The following is a 27,846-nucleotide window of genomic DNA, read 5'->3' as shown; positions in this document are numbered from 1 at the left end:
GAAACTACTCTTAGTGCTGCCAGCACCATCCTCACAGACACTGGGAAGCACCAGTGCTGAGGAAGGCATGCAGAAGCCTTGCTTTATCTTGCCACCACATTACACCTGCTGTTCAATGGGATCACTCGACGCCAGCCCAGCAGTAGGATACACAAGTGTGTGCAGTGCTCTCCAGGGGTGCTTACTTCTGGTCGGAGGGTTCGATATGAGCAGCTGTGGCCTTCAGACGGGCAATGTTAATCTTCTCTGAAAGCTCCTCCACGGTCTCAATGTCCACCTGCTCGTCATCCTCTCTGTATTCCCACGCATCCTGGAACAGGTTTTGTTTTGGTTTTTTAAAATGAGTATCTACTCAGCAATAGCGCTCAGGCCAAAACAGTTTCACTTCAGTCTCATATGAGATTGCATGATAACATTTAAACCATCAAGGAGTCAACATCTCCAGCTACACTGGTCAATAAACAGTGCTAAGCAGGGAGTTACTTTAACTGTCACCCCCAAGAATTCCTCCCACTAGCAACTCTGTAAAAAGCATTTTAATAAGGGCAGAACCCATCTCTGTCCTTAATGTTCTTACTATGGGTGAGAGAAAAGCCTTCACAGGGCAGAGTTTCCTGCCCCCGTTTTCAAGTTAAATTAAACTGCCTTTACAACCTAATACCATAGACTTTCGCTAATTCACTTTTTTACAGAATTTGAAACAGTTATCACCTTAATAATGGTCTCTCATACCTAACACAGCAGAAGACAGGATATCATACAGTCGGGCTTTTTGGATCACATAGCAAACTGCTTACATGATGAAGAGTAAGATTTTGGCTCTTTCCAAAATGCTGCCCAATCATTTTACATGTTTGTTATATTCTGAAGAGTACGTTTTCTCCATGCTTGCCGGACCAAGAAAACTTGCTAATTTGTGAAGCGAGAGATAAGGAACAACTGCAGTTCTGTAGCAACGACAAGAGCTAAATATCAATCTTGTGGCCATCTCTAAGTCCAACTGATACCCCTCTCCCAAGAAAACATGCCCGTTCAACAAATTGGTTTGTATTACAGTTTTTTGTGAAGTTTTTTACATTATAATCTTTGTCTGATTACAACGAATAATTAAGAACTCCTCCTTAAGCATGAAAATGTAATTACACTTCCGTTCGCTATTTCACCCAATTCCCTAAATTACCCTGACTAAACAGAAACTATTCAAACAAAGATACCACTGAAATCACAGAACTACTGACCAGATACTGCCATTATGAAAATACTGCATGTACAAGAGGTACGCTCAACGTTTACCCATTTCTTTATACAAAGAGCACTTCACATTCTTGCCTGCTCCCCATGCTCATTCATAAAACCACCTTGATGCTGAAAGCCTCCTGATACTTCCTCTAAGCTTTTCCACTTTATACAGTATCACTTCTGTGACGCTTATGAACAAAAGATGCAGTGGGCAGATCTACCTCTCTAAACAACACTTGGACATCATTACATTGCAGGAAACATGGTCAGGCAGGATAGTTCAAAAAAGATGCTACAATCCAGAAAGAGGAAAAGGACCCCAGGAAATTAGCTTACCATTGGCTTACCATATAAACACTGTTGTCATAAAGTTTTCCAAGTGCTGGTCAGTTATATTGGGCTAATCAAAGTGTTGATTGCAATTATCTAGGCTAGAGCTGCTCTAGACTGAAACAGTCTGCATGCTATCAATATTAGAAAAATGGCATTCAAAACCCAGTATGTGGCATCATTTTCATGAAAGATGGTAAAAAAAAAAAATAGAAGTAAAAAACTCCACTGCTCACTAAGAACTTAATATCTTTAAGTTTACACATTCTGAATGTGGATATATGAAAAAACAGAAGTAACTCATTTTTTCATTCTTACATCTAGCAACAAAAGGAAAAATCCTTCTAGTTGGTAAATCTTTCCTCTCTACCCTGAATTCCTAGCAATAGGAAAAATATCTCACTCTTGAAGATCATCAGAAATAAGTAGTTCTGACATTGAGAACAGCTATTCCTATAGAAGTATATAGAAGAACCTGCCATAGGCTGAACCTTATCCATAGTTCAGCATGATTTTTGAAGACTGTGGAAGCCCTACCTTTCTAGCATCACTCAATCAATACTACTTTCAGTCTTTCCAAGCTACTTCCTATAGTTACATAAATTCTAAATGCCTTTAAGTAAGGGTAAAATACCTTATAGGATGAAGACTCCAGAGGAACAGTATCACTCTGTAACAGAGTTCTGAAGTTGTTATGGAAATTACAGCATTTTTTCCCTCTCTTCATTTCAGTACCTGTTTCTAAGCCCTGTCCTCTGATTTTTGTCTGTTCCAGGCAGTCTAAACCCCTGTTGCTGATATCTAAAGAGCAAATTGCCTGATGGTAGAAGATCCTCAGCAACAGTGCTGAGGGAAGTGGTTACATAGCAGTAATGACAGGACACCATTGCACACTACCCAAGTCAATGTGCAATTTCTCGAGCTGCCTTCCATGCAGATTTCACACATACTCTGAACTAAAAGCTGACAACATGCAAGAGATTGTTAGAGAATTTATATTGTCTGCAAAATGTATCACTTGCACTTTGCATTAAGCTTACCATTTTATAATAATTGGTAACAGTCCTTATAATTTCAATGTTTGGCTGAATGACTGAAAAATACTTTTAAACAACACTTAGAATGCAGTGTCTTCCCAGACACAGAACCTGTTTTTAGAGTAGTAAGGTGAACCGTGAGACTCTTACCTGTAGCATTATAATACCAGAACAATCCCTGGCATGGTCTTGGCTTATGCCAACAAGGACTTGTGAACAATTAGGAGCCACAGCCTGTGACTTAGCCCAGGCTAAGCAGTCCTTCTCAGCAGGAACTCTGTGTACAATCATCATGCCTTGGAGATCAAGGGTTTAGCATTGCCTCCCAAACCATCGCACTTGAATTTGTTCAGACGGCAAGTCCTGATACTCATTAGTCTACTTCTACAGATATTCCCAGAAGGTTTCATTCATATCACCAATCCACAATAATTAACCATCCTAAGCTTCTCTTGATGCAACTCTTGGTAAGAAATGCAGATGGGCAAAAATATCATCTCAGGAACCTTTCTGTTGAGCATAGGATACTAGAATAGTCTCTATGTCAAGGATATAAAGTCAGCACAAAGAAGGAAAGTAATCTGAGGGGCACTGATGTACAAAACAAAGAGCAATTTACCAGTGTGGTAAAATGTGCTAAGAAATAAACAGTAATAGCTACTACAGGTAGGCAGCAACCTTCCTGAGTCCCACCGGAGTTCTCTAAGGTTTTAAATGGCCATCTGCTCAGCAACCAAAACCAGTCCACATTCCAAACTAATATAGGAAGCGCGGTCTTAAGTATTTCCACTAAACAAAATTATTAGTGAACTTGCATGTAGTCTTTGTTTCCATCATTTAATGAAGCAGATAAACACCCTCTACTAGCCTGTTTACATGATCTGACTTCATCCAGCCTGACAAACAGTACCAGTGCAGCCTGTCTTGTAACCACTATAATGAGAGAAGAGTACATTCCTGTGAAAAATAACATGTTTAAATCCAAAACTGATTTCTCCATTAGGCACTGACGTGCTAACTCAACTTGCCAGCAACAGTGATTAACAAATCCAAATTCCAGACAGGTTTTTACAGTCCCCCAAGATCTCACTCCTCAGCTTTACTGCTCTTGAACCAAAGCTGCCTTATCGTATTCGTGTGAGCTTGCAGGGAAGACATACCTTAGATGGCTTTCCAAACCATATTAGTCAAAACCTGTGCAATATGTTTCTTCCAAAACAAACATTTCTTATAATTTCTAATATTACTCATTTGCTTCATCATCCTTTTGCAGGAGAAAGAAAACAAGTTTTCAAACATCAACCTTGATAAAAGACTACTCTGAGACCCAAACACTACTGTTGGTTTACCAACAAATTCCTAAGACTACCATGTCTGGAAAGTTTATCTGGCATCAGGAATGAAATAACAGTGGTTCTCAAAACTTGATGATAACTCTGCTCAAGTTATTAAAGGATACAGGACATATGAAACTGCCATCACCCAACTGAAGGCAAGACAGCAACAATTCAGTTTTCCACTTAAAAGAACTTCCAAATATAACATCTGTATTCAGTTTTTTCACCTTCATGCAGCTGAAATGCTATCATCTTGTCCAAGAACAGTGAGATGGAATATGAACTGATTAAGTCAATTTTTCTGGAAGTTGAAGAGATTATCCAAAAGCCAGAGTTGTCCACTTGGCTATCATGGAATAATAGACTATCCTGAGTTACAAGAGACCCACAAGGATCACTGAAGTCCATTCTCTTGGCCCTGCACAGCACCATCTGCAAGAATCACACCACATGCCTGAGAGCATTGTCCAAAGTTTTCCTGGACTCTGTCAGGCTGGTGCTGTGACCATTTCCCTGGGGAGCCTGTTCCAGTGCCCAACCACCCTCTGGGTGAAAAACCCTTCCTAATACGCAACCTAAACCTCCCCTGACCCAACTTCATTTCATTCCCATGGGTTCTGTCACTGGTTACCACAGAGGAGAAATCAGTGCCTGCCGCTCCTTTTCCCCTCGTGAGGGTGTTGCAGACTGCAATGAGGTCTCCCCTCAGTCTCCACCAGGCTGAACAGACCAAGTGACTTCAGCCACTCATTATAGAGCTCCTCCTCACTCCTGTAAGGCCCATCGCCACCCTCACAGCCCTCCTTTGGATGCTTTCCAACAGCTTAATGTCCTTTTTAAATTGTGGCACTCTAAGTCGCACACAGGGCTCGAGCTGAGGCTGCCCCAGTGCAGAGCAGAGTGGGACAATTCCACCCCTTGCCCAACTGGTGATGCTGTGCCTGATGCCACAAGACAGGCTTGGCCTTCCTGGCTGCCAGGGCACTGCTGGCTCACATCCAGCTTGCCACAGAGCAGGACCCCTGACTCCCTTTCCATGGCACTGCTCTCCAGCCTCTCATTCCCCAGGGTTGCCCCATCTCAGGTGCAGAATCTGGCACCTGTCCTTGTTAAGCTTCACACAGTTGGTCTCTCTGTAGGGCCTCTCTACCTCTAAGAGTCAACAGCTCCTCCCAGTTTGCATCTCTGGCAAACGTATACAGCATCCCTTCCAGTCCTGCCTCCAAGTGATTTATGAAGATGCTGAAGAGCACAGGCCTGAGGATGGAGCCCTGCAGAACCCCACTAGTTCACTCCACGAGTCTGATGTCACCCCATTCACTATCACCCTTCACACCTGACCCATGACCCAGCTGCTCACCCATCACTTGATGCGTTTATCCTGGTGAGTGCTGGACATTTAGTCCAGCAGGATCCTGTGAGAGACACTATCAAAAGCTTTACTGAAATCCAAGAAGATCGAATCAACTGGCTCCCACCAGTCAGCTCGGAGGGTAGCATCAGGGACCTTTCTAACTCGTTCCTCGAGCAGCCTAAACTCTGCTCTCCTCATATCCAGGGTTGAAGTTTTGCTGGCACTTTTCCTCCTGTCACCAGAGATTTGAACTCGATTGTTTCATGTCTGTTGTCACCACATCAGCAGCCACTTCACTCACAGGCCCCTCCCTCTTTCCAAGCAGCAGTTCAAGGAGGGCACCTTTCCTAGCTGGTTCCTGTAGTACCTGTACCAAGAAGTTACTGCCCAGGTGTTCTAGGAATCCTCTAGACCTGTTTGTACCAAAGAACTCTAGTCTGATTCTCAACTGCAAGAGGACTACATTAACACAAAAGGACTATAAGAATTCTGTCCTGAAGACACAACAATTATCTCTCCTGTTTTTAATTTGTCTGTTTTTCAATTCTCCAATTTAACCTCTTTTCACTTGTATCTCAGTCCAAGAAAAGGCTATCTTAGTTCATATGTCCATTTGACTGATTCATAAAACAACAGCTTCATCATTTTAAGTTACAATGCACTGTTTCTTAAGTCTTGTAGTAATATGTAAGAAGTAAAGGAATTACATTAGATTATTTTATTTTAAATTTTGGGTTATATTTGATGGGAATTTTATGAACATTAAAATCTAACTGTATCTTAACTACACTAACCACAAAGTTTTACCCATTTCTATGACTTCTGGAGCAATTTGTTTTCTACCAAATATGGGATGACAGCTCTCACATACTATTCAAATGTATTATTAACTTTAAAAAGGAATTCAAGGATGGATTCAAATACTCCTTCCAGAAATAAATGTTAACTAAGGCTACAAAAACTAAATAGAAGAAAACATCTTAAAGTAACAGAAATACTAGATTGGCCACTACATTTTTGGATCATTAAGTTACATTACAAATAAACAAATTATTTGAGTAAATACCGGAGGAAGACAACATGCAATAGTTCTATTATAAATCTTCAATATAACTCCTGTTCTCTGAAAAACAAGCAATTTCTACAAGGCCACTACACTGCTACCTAAAAAAATGTGACTAAGAATTAGAAGATATTTTCACTTGAGATTTACACTTCCTAAGGAAACTGAAGTCCAAAACACGAACATCATACTCTGTCTTTCAAATCCATGGGTTATGACGTTAGTTGGTCAATTAAAAAAAAAAAAAATCCCTTCATAAATAGCTAAATGCTTACCACTTTTTCAACATCTATTTCCTCTTCACTTGGGAAGTCAGAAGCACCATCCAGCATCTCATCAGCAGAATCATCAGTTTTTTCATCCTCTTCTTCCTCGTCCTCCTCCTCATCTTCATCTTCATCCTCTTCCATATCATCAGAAGTTATATCAATAGTGGGCATGTAACCCTTTTTGGGTGCTCTCTGTTCTGGTGCTGTCAGGAAGTCACTTTTCTCTGATGTATCAGCTTTGTTACCTACTTCACTTCTATTTTCTAAAGGGGGTACAATGCTAGATATTTTGCTCCAAGAACTGTTAACATGTGTTAGAATATCATGGCCTGTTTTAATTTCTTCCACAGAATCACAAGCACCTTGTTCTTTGTTGTTACTGCCTTCCTGCCTAGCTATGTTTCCTTTGACTTCCTCTGTATCAACCGTATGCTCTTCTCCTGAAGCATTATCCCATTCTTTTGCAGAACCAATTTCAGACCTACTTCTTGTTTTCTCGCCTATATTTTCCACTTCTACAGAGCCCTTGTACTCCCTCCTTTCCACATCTGACTGTGCAGCATCACCCTGGAATTCCGGTTTGCTCTCAAACAGTTCAGTCTCACTTTGTTCCTCCTTGATCTTCACCTGTATATCTTGCTCTTGTTGACTATGTAGCTGTCCAGAACTCACTCTGTTGTCCTCGTCCATCTGTGTCTGTTCATCTGCCTCTTCCACTTTTACCGGTTTCTCCTCCCATTCAGCATGTGTTTGTTCCTGCCCATGGCTCTTCAACTGTGCAGTCTCCCGATTGCCAAGAATCTGTGAATGTGCATTATCCAGGTGAGCAACTGAAGACTTATCTGATGACCCACAAACAGAGTTAGCTGAAACTGCCCCCACAACAGTTTCAGAACTGACAAAATCCTCTTTCTCTTCTGAAGCCCCTTTTTCTTCCTCATCATTTGGCTTCTCACTGATGTAAGAATGGTCAGATGATATGACATCTGCAGAAACATGCTGAGAAGAAAAGCTGTCATCACAAGAACTCTCTAGCACCTTTAAGTTCTTCTCCACTATCTCTAATGTTGAGGAATTTCTATCACCGCTAGGTGTGACTGTGCCAGATGCTGACCCTTTGATAGCATTTAACTGGTCAATTGACAACTCATTTTCTTCTTGTTTCCCATGTGGAACTGTGACATCAGACTCCGTAACTTCCGTGTCACCTGAGCATGGAGCCTTCCCATTCTCCTTCTGCTGAGCAGCACCTGAGTCCTCTTTCTTGCATATTTTCCTGTAATCCTTCTTCATCTGAAGAGATGCAAAATGGTGAAGAATAGAGTTAGGCACAGTCTTCTGTCCTGGGAGCTGAAGTAAAGCAAAACTTCCGGACTGTAAAGGTATAAGATTAGCAGTGGTGGCTGACAGACCACCCGAGCTGCATGCTATTTTAGACTCAGAGGCTGTTTGGTTTGTGACATTGCTGATAGCAGAGGAAGAGATCCTAAGAGTCAGAGTGCCTGCCTGTGACACAAAATTTGTTACTGAAGGAAGAAGAGAAGATGCTTGAGTGGCTGGGTTGGATGGAGGGGATAACTTGGGTACTGCAGTTTGTACAGCTGAATTTGCAGCAGGAGAAGTGGAAGACACAGAGGAAGTGGGAGAAACAGGTGACTCGGGAGGCTTGGAAGGTGCAGGCAATCGGATTCCTACAATAGATCCTGTGAGGAAAACAAAACATCAACTGAGACTTTCTCAAAGCAATTTTTCTTCCAGTTTTAGTATTTGATCCTCTACTAGAAGCAGACTTCACTCTCAACTATCATAATGGAATCAGATGTTTGACCACAAGTTCTCAGTGGAAAAGTTGGTCCTGCATAAAGACAGATAAACTTGATTTTTTTTTTAAGTAACACCACAATAAAACACATTAACTGCCCACTCTAAAACCAACAGACAATGTTAAGTTCCAGCATTAAGTTTTTGATCAAAAAGAAATAGCATTGAAAGTCTTGCACTTTCCCATTTTACATTTATGGGAAAACAAGGAAATTGGGGTTTTTCAAAGTAAAAAAGTAGTATTTAATTTAAAAATATTTTTGTTTTCTCTCAGAAAAAGACTTCCAAAGAGAAAAAAACTAAGTCAAAATTACTCAATTATACCACCATATTTTTTACCTTTATGAACTCTTCTGCAGCATTTTAACACCCATAAACAAGGAGGAAAATATTACCAACTGGCAACTAGTTTCTCTTGTTCAGCAAGAGCCTCAAAACAGAAAGAAATTAAATAAACTTGTTGACTTTACTACACCTCATGCTCAAACTTTAATTAACGCTCAGCATTATTGTTTGTTCTCCTCCCCACAGTTTTATCTACTGTGCTTGCTTTTGCTCTCCCTTCCACCCCACTCTATCTCTTCCTCTCTTTGAGGTATGTTTTGAAACAGGGGGAACAGAAGAAAAGGTCCTACTACAGAATAAACTTGCGTTTTAAGTACATTTGGGTTAGAATTTACAAATATGTACAACAGCATACCCAACCTGCAATTTCTAACTCTTCCAACCCTGTCTTCAACTGTGTACTAGAGAAATAGCTGAAAATATATTTTTAGCTTATTTTTCATCTCACACTCTTAAGGAGGAAAAAACCTGGTAATTTTGTACTGTAGTGTAACAATTCATCTGAGTATCTTCTGTAAACACACTAACCAACCTGGAAACCTAACAAAAACACAGCAGCAGCACATCCAATGAAACATGGGTAACAGCTCATTCTTTTAAGAGAATCTCCAGCAACAATTGTTTTTGAATCACCAGATTGAGTCTTGTAAGTTGTGACAGTACAATAGACATAGCTCCACTGCCACACATCCATATAGGCTTTTTGACTTGCTTCCAAATTTTGTTGACTTAGCTATTAACTGCATTTTTTGACTATTATACACATGGTATTTAAATTGCATTTCATCTGAATAATTACACTATGTTCTTCAACTACTCACACAAAACCAAATTAGACCCTGTTCAATTGCTTTCAGCAGGTGAAAGCAACACAGAGACATTTATCTCATTGTATATTTCTGAGTAACACACCAGTCAGTCACAAAAGAAGCACAGGACTTTGTACCTGGATTGCGGAGCACCACTGGCTGCACGCTGGGCTGAGCACCCGCAGTTCGAACCTGCTGCAGGGGAACAAGCTGAATGATCTGCCCATTGGGATGTCTGAAGAGGTTCACAGCCCCAGGGCTCCTCAGAGGCTGGAGGACCATCTTCTGCCTCTGTGCCACCTGCGAGTTCAGTGGTCGCAGAGCAGAGGCTGTCTGGTGCACTGGAATCAGCAGCAATCGGGGTCCAACACGTTTGTCTGTTCCAGGAGCTATCTTTGGGGGAGTCTTACTTGCAGCTTGTGGAACACTATCTTCTGAAATATTTTAACAAGTTACAAAAAAAAAAAACTTTAAGAGACTGCTGACAAATCAGGTATTATTCTTAATAAATACAAGTACAAATATTTTGGAAACAACTGCATCTCTTTTAAATTTATTTGAAAGCAAGTTTTTCTCTTTTTATCCACAGAATGCATGGAACCAACCAGGTAAGACAGTTTTGGGTTTTTATTTTGTAGTTCCACTGACATTTTTCGACCATGACACAGGACAGTAATTCCCTACTTAATTCCTGAACTCTCTGCCAACCATTAAATCCTATCTATTTCTATAGGTCAAGGGATGATGTGAAGCTTCCAGCTCACTTCACAGCAGTCACTGACCAGACAGTTAAATTTTTTTCCTTTCAGTCTGGAATGCAAAAAGCAACTTAAAGAGATGACATTAGGGTGATGAATAGGATTTTTTTATCCTGTTTTGGAAAGCAGGACAAGGCAAGTGAGTAAATTTAAACTTAAACCATATTTAAATTGAAACCAGATGCAGACTGTATTATAGTTGTGAAAAGAAGCAGAATTTTAAAAAACAAGTGTTTGCGGTAATAACCCAAAGCACCTAAGCATTACCTCTTTTTGGATTCTGTGGAGGACTTGAATTAACTCCTGATAGTATCACTGGAACAGAGACAGCAGAGGAAGTCAGTGTGGTCACCACAGGTGTTGCTGCTGCAGCTGTTGTCAGTACAACTGTGGAAGGGGATGTTGTGACAACAGCACAAGTAACAGCTGGTGGTGTTACTACAGTTGTTGGGGATGCCGTAGTTGCTACTGCTGTGACAGTCCCTGTTGTTTTTGTTGTGCTCACAGTAGCAGGAGGAGTGGTGGATGGAGTAGTACAGGTGCTGATTCCAGGTGTTGCAGGAGCAGATGTAACTGCAACTGCAGGAGGAGAGCAGGGAGGTTCACCAGCTTTTGTCTGGCAAGGAGTGGTCACAGGAGATGCTGCTACACTGGTACTTTCCACAGTAACTGGAGAAGTGGTGGTGGCTGCCGTGACCTCAGGACAGACTGCGCACAGAGCTGGAGATGGCGCTGAAGGAACCACGGGCGCAATAACCGTGATCGGTGTGGGCTTGATACTGAGAAACTGTCGTCCTGAGCCAGCCTGGCGTGTGCTCGCTCCAGGAATCTTCTGCTGTAGAGCTCCCGCTTTGTTTATCACAAACTGGGCAAACACACCACCAGGTGAGGGTCGGGAAGCTGCAAATAAAAACTTGAAGGTCAAAATTTTAATAATTTCCTCTCTGCCTTTCATAAGGTGCTACAACTGTAATTTCAGCATGAATTTGAGCCCCCTTTTTCAACGTACCTTGCAATTAACACAAAACCTTTATGGCACTCCTGGATATGCTTTACATGTTAGAAAGACCTCTGCCTTATTCCACTTCTGTACCTTTTAATTGCATTTCTTCCCAGATACACAAAAGAGTCAGTTTTTGAAGGGTTGTTCATCATAAAACTATGGACAATTCTAACTAACAGTGCAGGAAAACAAACATCTAAGTGAAATAATGGGCTCCAACTATTTTCTAAATCTCAAATTATTTGTGTAACAGCTTGTGTCATCTTTCAGTTTTTACTGCTTCTTTATTTTCATCCCCCTTCTACTGTAATCATCTTACACAGGCACAGGGGAAAGGGATGAGAAGGATACAGAGTTTCTGCTTCTAATTGACATTCATGCAACTGCAGACTAGATGGAACAAATTTAACCAATGGAAATTAATCACTGTTAGGAAGATCCTTTACCTCATCCCTTACTCTCCAAGGGACCTGAATACTGCATTTACATCACCCCAGATGCCTACAGATGAGTACAACAGAATAGAGATTATGGAGCAAGACTAACTTAAAACACTGCAGTTTCATATGCATACAGGATTTTTAACCCAGACTATGCTAGAGTACTTTTACTTAAATCACTTATGTTGCAATGACTTCACCCATCAATGAAACACAGCCAGCTCTTTCACACTGCATAAACACACGAAACAACAAGTTTTATTACAGGACAAGAAAAACAACACACCCATTTACGCAGCAAAGAAAATTTAGGCAGAAAGAATAATAGAAAATCAATCAGAAATTAAAGTTTTTCCAGGACACAGGTAACATCCTTTTCCCTTGCAAAGCTTCAGACCTTTAAATAAGGTGTGGGAATATGTGGATAGGTACTAGACTTCTCTTTTTAAACTCATGCAAAATGTAATAGTTAAGGGCAACTTCCTCTCTTGCCACACTGGGGTAGCCATTTCAGTACCAACACAGATACACAAGTAACTCGTGAATCTTCCAGTTTGGGGTTTGTTTGGCTTTTTTTAACTCAAAGTGCTGTCTAAATCCAACCCTGTTTAGCTTGTGAAAGTCAATGAGATTAGAGACTGGCGTGGTTATTGGCTGCACACCTGCTGTTTCACTAATCCAGATTTGGACCATCTTGTCTTTCACTGGCGCTTCACACATCTTTGGCAGTCACAAAAATTATGAGTGCAACATCAGCAGAAAATCTAATCAATTAAGACCCACAGATTAGTGATACTTTACTCATTTGACGTTAATCTGTGTTTGAGGAAAAGCAATTAAAAATTACAGTAACGAAACTCCAAATATAAACTGGAAATTTTCTTTGGAGAGTCTCCATCCACTCTCGTCTCTTGAAAATATGTTCTAGTAGCATTAATAAAACAACTAATAGTCAACATCTGTAATCTTACTCTGACATCAAAATAAAACTTTCTGCTTTGAGAAGGTTATTTATTGCAGAGGCATCTTAGGTAGGCAATGCAGCCAAAGGCAGCATGCACTGTTGCACAGACATCAACATTAATGCTGTACACTCACTCTGTACTTCAGCTTCACGCAATTTAAAACACAGTAATAAGTTCCAACCTACCTATCTCTTTCTGTGCTGGGACATGGGTTTTCAGAGTCGTCACAGTGGGGGTTGAAGTAGTGCTGGTGGAAGATGTAGTTTTAGTAGCTGATGTTGTGGGCCCCTGGACTGATGGTGTCTCAGAAGCAGGAGTTTTAGCACTGGGTGCTACCTTGGAGATCACAGTACTGAGGGCTGCGATATCAAGTACTGTGGGCTGCAGCCTGCCTGTGATATAAGCTGCTAGCCGATTGGCAGGATGTAATGCCCCCATCTGTCCCAAAAGCAGTTTGGCCTGAGGATACCTTTTATCATTAACCTGAAAAAAGGGGAAAAGGGAAACTTTGTGAAAAGAATGCTAATTCACCACTTCTGGAGAAGTGTTTCATTCCGTTGGACTTCTAAATGTCCTTTCAAAAAAAACACTGCAATTCCAAATGGGAATTCCTCATTTCCTCATTGCTCAAGAGAACTTCAAATAACTGTTGTTTTATCTTTGTAATACAGTTTTTAAAAGCTGTTCAGACTCCCACATAAAACCAAAGAGTCCAAGGAACATGTGAAATCATTGAAATCAGGTAAGAGTGAAGCTAGCACCTGTTTTTCCTGTCCCATGCTTATGCTGTAGTCCTGAATAAAAAAAGGTTCCCTAATTAAATTACAATTTTGGATAAAATTATCAAACCTAATTAAGACCTAGCATCACAAAAGAAAGAATAATGCTGACATATACATTGAGACAAAACTTTAAAGAGCTTGTAAAAGCTGCATGAACTTTTTTCCTGATCCACACTGTTGTCTGATACTGTAATTAAGGTATGACGAGCTCCCCAACTTCAAATTCCAAGCTGTAGTGGTAACGGACTGCACAGGAAAAAAAGCGGAATATCATTCCCAATGTCAGGTTTTATGCCTAGTGCATAATGGGAAGTTCTGGTAGTGTGACATTTTGCTTTCACATTGTTTGATAATACCTTCTAAAAGCCATTTGGAAGTAGTATTTAAGACACTACTAAATAAAGAGTAGTTTTTATTGATCAAATTTTATTGAAGGTAAGAAATCTCCTTATCTGTTTCTCTCCACTAGCTTCTCTTTCTGAGGGTGTCATATCTGCAAAGCGTCAGGAAAGCATATTTTACTCTCATTTTCTAATTCATATTATTTTCCTCAAAGTGATTTTACTATAATCACAAATAGCTGTGATGGGAAAAAAAATATCTTCATCCTAATCCTGTAGTTCCTAGCTATTAATTATTAACAGAATAATATTTCATAATAATAATTATTAACCTAATAATATTGTCAGCAACAAAAAACTGCAGGGAAAAGACGCTTTGAATTTAGGATTATGAAGTATCTTGATGAAAAATATATATTCTACAAAGAGGATTCAGGCTGTTAGTGAAGAGTAACAGCAAACTGTAGCAAATAGCAATTTAATATTTCCATTTTAATTTTAAAGTTTTGTCCCAGTGTATACTTCCCCAGGAAATATTCTTTCTGTGGACTCATACAATCATTCATTTAGAAGCATTATGTGTCAAAAGCACCTTCAAGGGAGTTGACAAAGAATTAAAAAGACCTTGAAAGAGATTCTGCACTTGGGTCAACAAGACCCAAATTGCCAAAAAGACAAGTTAAACTATCAGATTTCAGGATTCTGATCAGATTTCCTGTTATTAAGTATATCTTGAAAGGGATAAGCTTTTGGGGACGAATGCCACCAGATATCATGAACTTTGGTCTAGACAGGCAAAAGACATATTAAAGTGTTCTCCCCTTCAAGGAGTTCTGGGATAGTACTGGATGAAACTGCATCTAATCTCCACAGTAAAGGCAGAGAGACCCACCTGAATCAAACCCGAGGGGCTCGTATTAGCACTGCATTTGTAGACAACCAGCTTTCCTGCAGGAGAAACCCCTGCATAAAAAGGCAAGCCTTTGCCCCCATGCAGCTTCTCCCGCAGTTTCTCCACTGGGTCTGCCCGCATGACCTTTACATTTTCTGAGTTATTGCATGGCGCCACTGTGCTATCAGAAGTCTCCAAGACAGGGATCTCAGGCTTCTCATCCTTGTCCTGGTAGGACGGCACTGAAATTTTCACTCTGGAGGAGCTGACAGAAGGATGGTTCTCATCCTGGGCCTTGTATTCCGAATCCAATTCAATAGTGAAGCTACCCACTTTGAGGCACTGTGGCGTGTTACTGTTGATATGCTGTGATAAGATGGTCAAGATCTTATTGTGATCTTCCTCCAAGTTGCAGTCAGAGATAATCTCAATAAGTTTGGTTGGTTCACCTTGAGTGGTGTGATGAACATAGGAGGTGGAGAAAGAGTCCCCCTCACTACGGGAAGAACACCAGCTTTTCTCTGAGAAAGAATTGAAATAGGTTTCTGCAATACTATGGCATTTTAAGCACCTGGATAGTCAAACAATTTCATTCTGCCCACACCTCCACCCTTAGCTCATCTGCTGGCAAACAGCAAGTAAAAGAACTGTTCAAAGCATCCCTTTCCCTTGCAGAGCTTCACAAACAAGAAAAACTCACTGCAAAACTAATGTAATTATTTCTCATGGTTCAATCTCTGCAGCCATACCACATCACGTTGTATCCCATTGCATCACAAGCTAAACAAAGCTGAGTTGTTTCAATACATGGATCAAAATTCTCCAAACACAGCAACACGGTAGAAAGCATCACTGGTTATTCAAGAGATGGCACTTTTCTCTTTGAGTCAGAAAAGCACCCATGTCCTACAATGGCATAAGAGGACATGCCACTAGCAGAACTGTCTTTTGCAGAAGATGTGTAAACAGAAGTGTGACCTTTTGTTGTCATTAGAGCTACAACGCCCCTTTTTGCAAAACTAAGGATGTTGAGCCCTGTGTCCTGGCCATTTTAATTTCATCTACCAATGCACCAGCATTTTTAACTAATTGTATTATTTTTCCATTCCCATCCTTAAATGTAGCATGTGCTGTTGTATACATTAAACAGTAAAAAGATCAGCTCAAAAAGGCAAATATGGTTCATAAGTGGATGACACAATGCCTCTAGTATATGTCTCATTTATAGCTTGTAACATGATTTGGGCCGCTTCAGACAGAAAGAACATGGATGTGTAGCCTATTTCTTCACGAGCTAAAAACTCAAACCCAGTATCACTAACACAGCAAAACTTCAATTTTTCAACTTGAACTAAACAAATTCAACATCAAACAATTCCAAATATAGCATAGGCACTTCCTTGTCCCAACCAGTTCTATGTGAAGAACACAAGGACCTCATCCTCCCAGTACTACTTGGATATTTAATTCTTCAGTAACTACAAAGTGGTAATAAAGAAAAAAAGTGGGAGAAAAAAATACCCAGACAAAGCAAAGCAATTCATCTCCATTCCTTTCCAAGTATATAATCATCTGTCTAGAAGACAAGTCTGCTGTGCAGTTTTATATTTTATCGCTAAACATTTTACACTTAGAGCAGCAGCAAGCACTGGATATTTAGTCTGTGCCCCCCTCCAGCTGCTAAGAACACAGGAAACTGCATGCATGTCATAAGATTTTTATTACAACTCCCCCTGCAAACACACTTCTGTTTCTTCAGTAGCTACTTTTTTTCAAGAATTGCCACAAAAACATGTAACTACCAAGAAGTGGAATTATACTCCAGACTCTTACCTCTTGATGTGTCTTTGTCTACCTCACAGGCTGCCTTCTCAGGAGACGGAAGCTCTGGTTCATGCTCTTGCTGGAGCAAAGAAATACAAGAAAATATTCACTCTATACATCTTACTTCCACACTAAAAATCACAGCACAAAATTAACTAGGTCGCCCCAAATCACAGAAATATGCTGTCTTTGACTGTGTTACAGGCTTCATCTTAGAAGAGCTCTATTAAAAATGAACATTTAAGCCTTACATAATAATGCACTTGTGGCAGACAGGAATTTCCCCAGACAAGGAATGTATATCACAGTAACTGCAAAATGATTTAGGCTCCACCTTGCACCACCAAATGCAAGTGAAGCCCTCAGGTAATGCAGGAGTTTCTGGGGAAAAAATTACTTCACCATTTTCAACATTTCTGCCTATTCTATAATACACACTAGTTACAGTGTGACTTCTTACCTTTATACTACAACTCTGTGAATCACTTTTGTCTTTTTTCTGTTTTTTTTCCTCTCTCCTGTGTTCATAGGGCCGCACCCTTGCACAAGTCATTAAACTCTCAAAGTACACGTAGACAGGATCCTTGTCCTCCTCTCGAATCTAAAAGAAAACATAAAGAGACAAAACCCTCTTTTCTATGTTCTGGATGCACATCAGATTCACCAAACAGCTTTGCTTTCTGAAAAAACTTCAACATAAATGCTTCCATAGTAAGGGTCGAAAGAAAAGTCTAGCATTTAAAACTAGATCTGCCTTCTCAGTATCATCACATAGCCACCACCAGCTTCCTGAAATTCAAACCCAATTCAGATATTCCTCTAAGTGAAGAAATAAATCCTAAGTGCCATGCATTGTTTAACATTATCTGGTATACATTAAATAGCTACTCTGGTATATTTTTCTTCAGATATAACTATGCTCCACTCTCAGCTGTTTATCCTCTACTGCTGTTGTTGCTTTTGCCTGATACTAAGGTGAGGGGACACACAAAGCCAGATTCTTAGAACACTGGCAGTGAAATCTCAAAAAAGAACAAAATAAAATAGATCTACGCTGAACACTCCGTATCTAAACATTTTTTGCAAGTAATTAATACTTAGATAGGCTACATTATGTAGCTAGTAACTTTTACAAACATTACAGGACTAAAAATAATTTTGACAAAAATAGCATCTATTACTATATATTTAAATAAGGCTACTAATGAATCATAATCACCTTCCACCATCTCCATACTGCTATAAAAATTCTCAACAGAACAGGAACATAGTAAAGATTTGTATACTATCAATCCATCCTAGCTTATCAATACACCTATAAGGTACTCTAGGCTTTCCCCTCAAACTTCTCTACAATTGCCTAGTACACAAGCTTTTGGCAGTATTTGTTTTAATTTTCAGTACAAGGAAAAACATACTTTTTTTTTTTTTTTGCTTACCACTGGATTGGGTCTAGGAGTATATATTCTGCCTGGTTTTATTCCACTGGAAGATCTGTTCTTACTAGGAATCCAGACTTCTGGGTTGGGCAGTACCATAGATTTAACTGGTTCAATAACTGATGGTGTTGGGACATAAATTGGCTCTGGATCTACTTCACCTTCCACCTTCACCCACAATGGACAATTCCTAACAGGTTGTTCTGGCTCTGAATCACAGATAGCTGAAAAAAAAAAAAAAAAAAAAAAAGAAAAAAAATTACTTACAAATAAAACACCATCTAACACAGCAGTAACAGAATTTAGCCATGCAGCAATCACTAATCCAAACCGCCAGAAAACACTTCTGGATGCTTTTCTTGCTTCAAGTTCTAGTCAAAAGTGACTGGGATTTGCCTCCAGGGAAGAGGAAATGAAAAATAAAGATGTTTCTATACTAATGCTCATTTCTCACTTTTACTATGATAGAAGATCTGCAAAACCACTGAAAATTAGTGACCTCCACTGAAAATTAGTGACTGATGCTTCTTACTGAAAAATTGCAAAACACACACACAAAAAAAAAAAAAATCCCAGACCTGTATACTGCAGATATATGAAAGAATTAATTTATTCCAGTAGAACACCAGAGAATGAGAATACTTTGTGTTAGCTATTTCTAGAAGTATTGTTAAGAAGAAACTGAAAATGTAAATTCACTGGCAATTTCTACCAATCTGGTTTTCTGAGCATACCTTAGACCAGACCTGAAATTACCACAAATAACTATACTTCCAAGGAAGTCCATGAACTCTACAGCTATAAACAGCAACTGAAAATGCAGCTCTAGATCCTGACTTGTTATCAGGGAAACATAACAGCACTGTAACAGTGAACATTACCATCAATGACAGCAATAATTATCCCATATCCACCATAGTCTTTAAAGATATTTGGAGAGTTGAAGAGTTTAAACTACCAAGAAGATATTCCAACTATTTGATTAAATAAATAACTACTCAGTGCCTAAAATGCTGATCAGGTAAGTAAGAACTAAAAAAAAAAAAAGAAAAAATTTCCTGTAAGTAAGCTCTAGAAATGGCATCACTACTACATCCTAATTAAAAATTCCCACCAATTTTGGTGGTTTGCTCTATGTAATCTCCACCAATACTCACTGTATTCCACCCTTTTTCTCTTCTTCCTATCCTTCTGCTTTATCTCCTCTTCTTCCCCATCACCCTCTTCCACATCTTCATCCTCTTGCTGTTGTCCTTGTGTTCCAAACAGCACAAGATTTCCATGCACAGCCTTTTTCATCATTTTCTTATGTTTTGATCCTCCCTTCACCACCAAGACCCTTCTCTTGAGGCAGGTACAACCAAACATGCAGTCTGGCCTGCGGCAGTGGGTAGGCTGACGCTTCTCCAGTGCCAGACTGGCACATATGCAACCCAGTCGGCAGAAATCATTGTTGCAAGGAGGTGCTCGTCGTCTTATTATCTTGTGGATAGGTTTGCTTTTAAGAGATGCCTAAAAAAAGTTTTAAAGAAGCATAAACTTCAAATTTTAATAAGAGGAATATTTTAGTAAAATGTAATCAAGCATATGCAAAATTGCTATTCAAAGTTCATTTAGAAAACCCCTCAAGCTACGTTGTTTATGTACAAAACCTTGTCCTCTATACCACGAAAACCAGAAAAAACCCACAAAACAGAAAACTGGAAAAATTCCACAAAGCAGAGTTTGAATCTGAAGTCTTTTGAGAGGCAACTGGAGACAGCAAAACCATCCTGGTAATAAGCAGGATGTGAAAAAAGCGGAAGTTATTATGTGACAACCAAGTTACATGACCAGGATTTTCTTGCAGTTAACTCAACTGAAAACATAAAAATGAAAATAGCAAGGAGATGCAATTACTGAATAAGAATGGTTTTAACCCGAATTTTAATGGTGAAATTTTAAACAATCCAAATTATTTATAATTTCTATCAATACATTATTATCACAATTAGCTTTTTCTTATACTGCTAAGTCAGCATGCCTCAAGTTTCACTGCAAAGACTACACCACAAAGGAATCTCATGCTTTATCATGATCCTTAGAAGCTTCAGTCTTATCTTCTACTTCACTATGCAACATGCATATGCAACTTCCAGTGTGTGAAAGTGGGCAGATTAAAAGAAAAGAAATACACTATGACAGATGTACCTGAGCTGTAAGCAGGGTTACCAAAGAGATGTCTGCTCGCTCTTCTGTAATATAGGTCCGTGGTTTCCCATCCCAGAGAGCACAGTCTTCCAAGTCCATTAACTTCACTTGGGATTTAGACAAACCTGGTGGACGAGGTGCTTGATGATGCTGTGGTGCTTGTCGCAAACTGATCTGTTTTGGAAACGTATTTTCATCCACAGTTGGCAGCACAGAACTATCTGCTTGGTTACTCAAACTGCTAGCAGACTTAGCAGCCTTTTCCCCTGACACTGATGAGATCTGTTTCTGCTTTGGAGGAAAAGGTGAAGGCAAAATAGGTTTGTAAGATGATTTTACTCTACTGTTTGTAGATGTCTGTCTAGTTTGAGTCTTTGTTTTCCTAGAGGTAGATGATGGAAGAACAGGCTTCAATGTGTAAGATGTTGATGGAATTACAGTGGACTGCTTCTTTAAAACACTGTCGAGTGTTCGAACATAGCTAGTGCTCTTAGTGGGAAGCTGATATACTACAGGAGAAGTGGGAGTGTTAGAAGAGAATCCCATACTTGTTTCCATCAATTTCCCTTCATTTTCCAGGTACTCATCCAGCTTGTCACTACAGAATGCTGAGCGATTCTTCAATGAACCTTCTGAACTGCCACCTAAATAAATGGAGAGTACTTTAACTCCTGGAGTTAAATTTTATAATAATCAAACAAATAGGTAAACACATGTCTAAAAAATGCACTCTTCTACAAGAACAGTCTATAATATAGGCACACCAAATATAATCCATTCTGAAATACAACCAGCAGCCTGCACAACTGTTTTTGTGGAGACCTTGCACATGTATTTGCAGTGGGTTGGCCTTGGCTGGACTCCAGGTACCTGAAAAGCCACTCTATCACTCACATTCTCAGCAGAATTGGGGGCTAAAAATAAGCTGTAAAAAACTTCATGGATCAATATAAAGGTAGTTTAATAAAGTAAAAGCAAAGGCAGTGTGTGGAAGCAAAGGGAAATAAAAGATTTATTCTCTATGTCCCATCAGCAGGCGATGTACAGGCACTTCTCAGGAGGCAGGGCTTCAGAACAAGTAGTAGTTACTCCAAAAGACAAACATTATAAGTAACAAGTGTCCTCCCTCCTTCTCCATCCTCTTAAAATTTTATTGCTGAGCAGACATACAGTATAGAATATCCTTTTGGTCAGTTTGGGTCAGCAGTTCTATGTCCCCTCCCACCCACTGGTTACTGCTGAGGGGGGAATGCTGAGAGGCAGCCTTGGTGCCTTGTGAGCACTGCTCAGTAGTAGACCAAACACTGGTGTGTCACCAACACCTTTCCAGATGCCAGTGCACTGCACAGCACTGTGAGAGCTGCTGTGGAGAAAATTAATTCCAGCCCAGCCAGATGCCACACAGCATTTATTCACAAAAACACTACAGGCCTTCTCTGCTCCTATTCTTACTTTATTTGTCCTAACACCTGGCCTACCTGGTATAGCACAACGCATCTGGAATATTCCAGATAAATATAGAAGTGCAGAATGCATAATATAAATATTTAATCTAAAGTAAAATATTGACAAATTTTCAACAATCCATTTGAGGTATGGCAAAGTAATCAAATATGTGAGGAATACCTGCTCCAACTGGAGTTAAAAACACACCAATATAAATGAAAATTACTAAGGTTCATTAGGGTCTTTGAGGCAACAGAATTCTGGAATTACCATACTTCCATATGAACTCAAAACTCAAAAACAAAACCAAAATTATTACAGCTTTGATCTTCACTCGAGCCTTCTATGTAGAAGAGAACATGTATTTTTATTTTACTCAAATTTTCTCTCTTCCCTCATTAATCCTAATTCTGACTATGGAATCAGTAGTAAAAAAATCTTTAATCATAACATTCTCAATATAAAAAAATGCATCTCTCATTAAGACAGACATAAATACCAAATAGCAAGATCTGTGAAAGGTCAGGAAAATGGCCACACATTGGAAGTATGTATGTTGATCTCTCTCTTTTTACTTTTGTTTTACCTTCATTTCTAGAAGCACCATGAAGCTTCCCTCGCCAGCCTTTGATTTTTGTGAAATCATTTGTCTTTCCTGTCCTGGAAACAAAAGAAAATCCAGTATCTGAAAAAGAAAAAAGCTAGCCTCAGTTTATGAACCAAGTTTAATTCCATCAGTGCCTTAGCAAACTCTGCTTATTCCTTTTCAGAGATAGGTGAACAGTAGCAAAACCAAAAGGTGTGAAGCAACTTAATTTTTCCTATTTTTTTTAAATTAACAGAACACTTAACAAGAAGGCCAAGTTTCCTGTAGAGTTCTGCTCTATGGCCAAGCATCTGCAATCCCACGCAAAAAGTGTTTCCTTTATTTTCTGTTCTAGTATCCTTGGCAATGAACAAAAGCAGTCGGCTCCAAAAGTCTAATGAGCCAATAAAGTAATTAGTAGGCTAAAATAGAAGAGGCAGGTTTTGAGCTCATACTGTAGCCTCACTCTGCAAGAAGAGTAACTTGATTCCCTCCCCTCAGTTGGGCCAATGACTTTTGTAACACCTGCAGAAACTTCATTTAATGTTCACTGCTCTGTCAAATTCAGATGAGTATCTCTCTGAGGCATGGCCAGTGAATAACCACAAAAGGCAAATAGTTATGTGTCTGTCAAGCTATGCATCAACTGTGGGAATTAAGATGGAATGTAGAAGTATTAACATGGATCTGTATGGCAGTGTAACATATTCTTAGGGTAGAAATAATTGCATTGGACACTAAGCTGAGATCTTCTGAATTGAATCTTCCTCTCCTGCAGTGTAAACAATCTGAAATTCAACATCTGCCTCTACCAGCTCCTAAAAGCAGTAGATTAAGAAAGACATAAGTAATCAGAATATTACAGCGGGAGAAACAGTTAAGCAGAAGACATAAGTTAAGCACATAAGATAAGCTATACTTTGTTCACCCAGTTCACTACTGAAAACAGTACCTACCAACAGTATGAGAAACATAGTCACAGTGTGATTCACAGTATAAGAAATGCACTTGTTTGGATACCAAGCAAGTTTAAAAATGAATAATCAGTCCCAACTTTTGTAATAAATAATTATCATGAAGTTATAGGGTAGCCCCCATATGGCATATCAAGGCCTTCTTCTGAAAAATTATGATTCTCAGCTCTGTGAAAGACAACTTTTTTTTTGTTTGGTATGTGAGCAACATCAGACAAATTCAGATTGCTTAAGCTTTTCCTGAGCAATTTGAGAGGCCAGTATAAAATAGGCAGATACTATTACTGGATCACAACCATCACAAAACAGGAACCCTCAAAATAATCCAACCACAATTACTCAGGACTCCTTTCCTAGTAACCACAAAATGATCTACGGAAGTTCTCCTATTCTGTCATTTTAGTATCATTTTAATCTCTTTAGATACCAAGCTGAACTAAATAGCTATTCTCTCCTTCTCATTGATAATAAAAAGGCGACACTTGAGATTACAGCAAATTCACATTTCACCCACCTGGAGAATTGGGGTTGGTACCTGGATAGCTCCACAGAGAGTAATTTGAGTAGGAAAGAGGAAGTTGCACACCCAAATATTTCAAGTCAATGCTCATTGTTGGGTCCACAGAATTCAACTTCAGTCCCACTACAAGAAGCATGTAACAATAAATGTCTCAAGGAAGCAAGATGTTAGGAAAAAGAAAATAGGGATATTCACTAAAAGATAAACATGGGCTTTTCTGGCATTTCCCCACCATTTTAAGAGACCTGAAAAAAAGCATTAGTACCATAACAGTTACTTATATTGAATTTATAACAGGTATAAATTAAAGAGCATTTTACACAATGGGAATTTGAGAAAAAAACTGAATTGTTTTTCATCAGTTTTTTGACTGCTATTGAAATCCACAGAAATTTATTAACCACTGTGCCAGTGTTGTAATAAATCTCATAATAAAACCTTCTGTCTGTTTTTCTGAATAAATTGGCACCATTTACGTCTTTGAAGGCTAGAGTTACTCTCTGAACCCAACTCAGCTGGTTGAAATTTCATTGTAAGTTACCAAGCCTGCCAGCAGTACTTACACATCCCCTTTTGTACTGAGCTAAACTCGTGCAAGAACATATACCACACATACATTCAGCTTCAACCAGCAATAAGAGACAACAAACCACATCTTAGCTCTGAAGAATGTGTGTGTGTTTGTTTGACTGTTATGATACAAGTATGAGTTTAGACAGCAATTTCAGGACTCACTTGGTCCCAAAACAGGGGGGGAAATGGCTATAAAGAAATTAAACAATCTATGCCATTAAAGGCACTGAAGCATTTGTGGCAGCATCAACATGTTCCCTCATTGTCAACTCCCAATACTCAAATGGAAAAACTTACTTGGTAATAAAAGCTATTTTTGTCAATGGTAGAAAAAATATAGATACAGAAGTGGTGAGAAAAGAAAAAGCTAGGAAAATTGATATTGCACCTTTTCAGGAAATATTATTGCACTGAATTCAAGAAACCACTGTCAACAAAATTCAGCACACAGCTGGGAGCTGAGAATTCTATTTTGACTTTTAGCTATAGAAGCTTTCAAATGTTGCCCCTGCTGCCCACAACTCTGAAATGAATACATTAAATGTATGCATCTTGAAACTGAGAATGTACGGCTTGACAAGACTCAAGGCACAAAGTTGTATTTGCAAATACAGTAGAAACCTTGTGCTGGCCATACACATCTATGTTCACAAGTGAAAACACAGTGACCAGATTACCAGCAGCCTGAAAACAACTGACATGAAACAAATCTCAGGCATGGTTATTGAAACAGACACATCCAACATTAGAAATTATGGTTGCTACCAATCAAGAAAATCAAAATTCTTCAGCTGTCCTCTTCTTAGCCTAATGCTTAACATTTCTTGTCCATTTTGTAGTATCTGTGAACTGCTCAAAGCCCCACAGAACGCACCTCATACTTCAGATGGAAAAAAAACATGTGGGTTGTACATGTTCCCAGTTGCAGGATCATCTCATGAGTAAAACAATCCTTGCCAGTGCCGTAGTTGCCAATGTACCACATAGCTGCCAACACAATGTAATTTTATACTTTTTTTGCGTAAAAAGTTAACACCTAGGAGGTCCACAACAAAATCCTAAAATGGCTTAACATTGCTAGCTCTCATCATACACCATGCATAAGGCATTCAAGACAATCCAATGTTCTTCAACATCAGAAGCTCTGATGCCTACATTAATGTCATTGGTCTCCTGACTACCATTGCTGATGTCTTTCAACATCATTAGAAAAGAAAACTTGACTTTCATCCATTACCTCAGGAAAACACTGTATATAAATAGAAGATCACAAACTACATGGACCTTGCTTGGCCCTTTAACATGGCTAGTGAACTGGATGAATAGGGACTCAAATCACAATAAATGTAGTCTTTGTTAAGTGTTGCTGGATCTCTACCTTTTCTACTCACCAAGAAATGCCTACTTTTAGGAAGGAGTAAAACCAACTCTGCTTTCAACCAGGTTTAGGTCATTACAAAACAGGTATCGTCAGAAGGCCCAGCATCTTCTACAGGAGGCATATAACATGCAGACTCCTACTCTCCTATTGGAGATTCAGGAGTCACCTTTTGCCACTTTCACATTTTCTAGTTTGCAACAAAAATGTGCAGATAAGAAGCCAGGTCCCAGCTTTAATAGGCATACACAGTATTGGCACCAGTAGGAAATTATCAGCTGAGTACGACTACGTGTAATGATCAATCAGGCTTAGCAGTATGTACACGACCACTTACCTTCCTGAAGGCTAGGATGTATTACTTGTTTATGCCTCAAGGTCTTCAGCTCTTCCATCAACTCCTTTTCCAGTACTTGTATTCTTGCTTGACAATCTTCTCAAAAAAAAAAGAGAACATATAAAAACATTTGCCACACAAAAAACTTTTAAGTGTGTCTTTACAAATTCCATTATTGCAGGAAAGAACCACTCACAAAAAAAAAAAAAAAAAAAGGAAAGAGAAGAAAAATGTACCTGGATCACTTGTAGTCAACAGAGGAGCCTGAAGATTCTGTGACTCTTCTCCACCAGCTCTATCAACAGTGTTAATGTCAAGAGCTTCCTACATACATGAAGAGCCTTGAGTAAGTTAAGATACCTTGAAACACTTATATGCAAAGTAGACCACATCAAATATCACCAAATTATTCAAAACATGAGAGTGCTTAATAAACAATCATGTATTCTTTTATACAGAACTCTAGATCCCTCTACATTTCTCTAAGCTGCAAGAAATAACACCATGTTATGAATAACACAGGGTCAAAATAAGAACAGATTTGGAAAGAGGCCACAAAACTCCAAATTCAGTTTTAAAGAAAATGTAACTTCAGCTGTAAGCACAAAGGCTTTACAAGGTTTTTGAATTTTACCCCACAACAATGAAATTTTTACCTTTGATGCAAAGGACACAAAAAGAACACCATCAACATCTTCAAGGTCTGGCTTAACATCCGGAAGGATATTCCCAGGTCCCAGAGAAGTATTCTTGCTGGCTATTGCGTTTTTCCCTATACTTTTAGGTGGTCGACCAGCCTTAGAAATTTTCAGTTTCCGGGGCCTTCCTCTTTTATTTGTAACTGATGATAGGGTGCTTTGATTGTTACCAGAGCCTTTGAGGGACATAGAGTTCTTCATTATGCCAGGCCTTTTCCTGCCACAGATCTCTTTATCTGGAAAGTCACAACTTACTGAGCCCCTGAGATTAAAATTAGGTGATTTGGACAGAGCCCACTGGGCCTCTCTAATTGAACAGTATTTCTGTGACATTTTACTCCCAGGAGATTCTTTCTTCATAACTAACTCCTCAGGCACAGTGACTGTGCCTGAGCAAGAGTCTTTGTGATTTTCAAAACACACAGGGGGCACGGAATCCAGGACTGCACTCAAAGGGGATTTATCCTTCTTGCAAGAGGAAAGCATGGTGTGCGGCAGCTCAGATATCCTCACTGTGCTCTTTGTGACTGTACAAGGCTCCAAATAGACCACAGGCATCTTACCACTATCCAGTTTTAACATTTTTGCTTTGGCAACACCTGAAGGACCTGTTAGTATATGCTTCTTAGGTGTGACTTCCTTTGCAACCCAATCTGTTTCACGGCGTCTCATTAGGTGTTTTTGTACAACAGGATCATCATCGTCAGTGTTGGAATATTCATCAGTTTCTTCATCTGTGTCTTCCTGTTTCACAGTTACGTCTTGTGTGCAAATATTTGACTCGTAGTCATAGTCATCTACTGGCTCCTCTTTAATGACTACATTAAACTGTCCATTTGGGTCCAATGGAGATGCCACATGGGAATTGCTTTCATAACTGTTTGCAATGGGACTGGGGTGAGAGGGAGGGGACAAAACAAAAATACAACATAAGATTTTTATTTTATCAAATCTCCTTACCCAAAATTGCACCACCTCTCATAATTCTCGGTTATATTGCAAAAAGCTTCTAAAATGCTCCCAGACATAAGTCTGCTAAATAAGCTGACATTTACAAGCTTACATTTTTAGAAGTACTCGAGAAACCCCAAGAAAT

At 39.3% G+C, this 27,846-nt stretch overlaps 1 protein-coding gene across 9 annotated transcripts in view; it reads right to left on the bottom strand.

Annotated features, from left to right (window-relative positions):
* The window catches only part of MGA (MAX dimerization protein MGA), a 58,575-nt gene that overhangs the window by 12,623 nt on the left and 18,106 nt on the right, over positions 1–27,846 (bottom strand). For 6 of the 9 annotated variants that reach the window (XM_021533481.4, XM_021533482.4, XM_085580298.1 and 3 more), the window contains 16 exons: positions 26,709–27,642; positions 26,289–26,376; positions 26,053–26,148; positions 23,759–23,887; positions 22,271–22,369; positions 20,239–20,882; positions 19,206–19,560; positions 18,049–18,272; positions 17,070–17,210; positions 16,619–16,688; positions 14,786–15,306; positions 12,956–13,253; positions 10,630–11,262; positions 9,742–10,038; positions 6,636–8,332; positions 186–310 (listed from right to left, as the gene is read on the bottom strand). In XM_021533481.4, the coding sequence (XP_021389156.2) occupies positions 186–310; positions 6,636–8,332; positions 9,742–10,038; positions 10,630–11,262; positions 12,956–13,253; positions 14,786–15,306; positions 16,619–16,688; positions 17,070–17,210; positions 18,049–18,272; positions 19,206–19,560; positions 20,239–20,882; positions 22,271–22,369; positions 23,759–23,887; positions 26,053–26,148; positions 26,289–26,376; positions 26,709–27,642 (6,351 nt within the window). The remainder of the gene's footprint in view (positions 1–185; positions 311–6,635; positions 8,333–9,741; positions 10,039–10,629; positions 11,263–12,955; positions 13,254–14,785; positions 15,307–16,618; positions 16,689–17,069; positions 17,211–18,048; positions 18,273–19,205; positions 19,561–20,238; positions 20,883–22,270; positions 22,370–23,758; positions 23,888–26,052; positions 26,149–26,288; positions 26,377–26,708; positions 27,643–27,846) is intronic. The other 3 variants (XM_021533483.3, XM_021533484.3, XM_021533485.3) reach the window with 3 other exon arrangements.

Source organism: Lonchura striata, chromosome 5 (genome assembly GCF_050655825.1).
Source record: "Lonchura striata isolate lonStrDom1 chromosome 5, ASM5065582v1, whole genome shotgun sequence".
NCBI lineage: Eukaryota > Metazoa > Chordata > Aves > Passeriformes > Estrildidae > Lonchura > Lonchura striata.
This window is presented reverse-complemented; position numbering and strand designations above follow the sequence as displayed.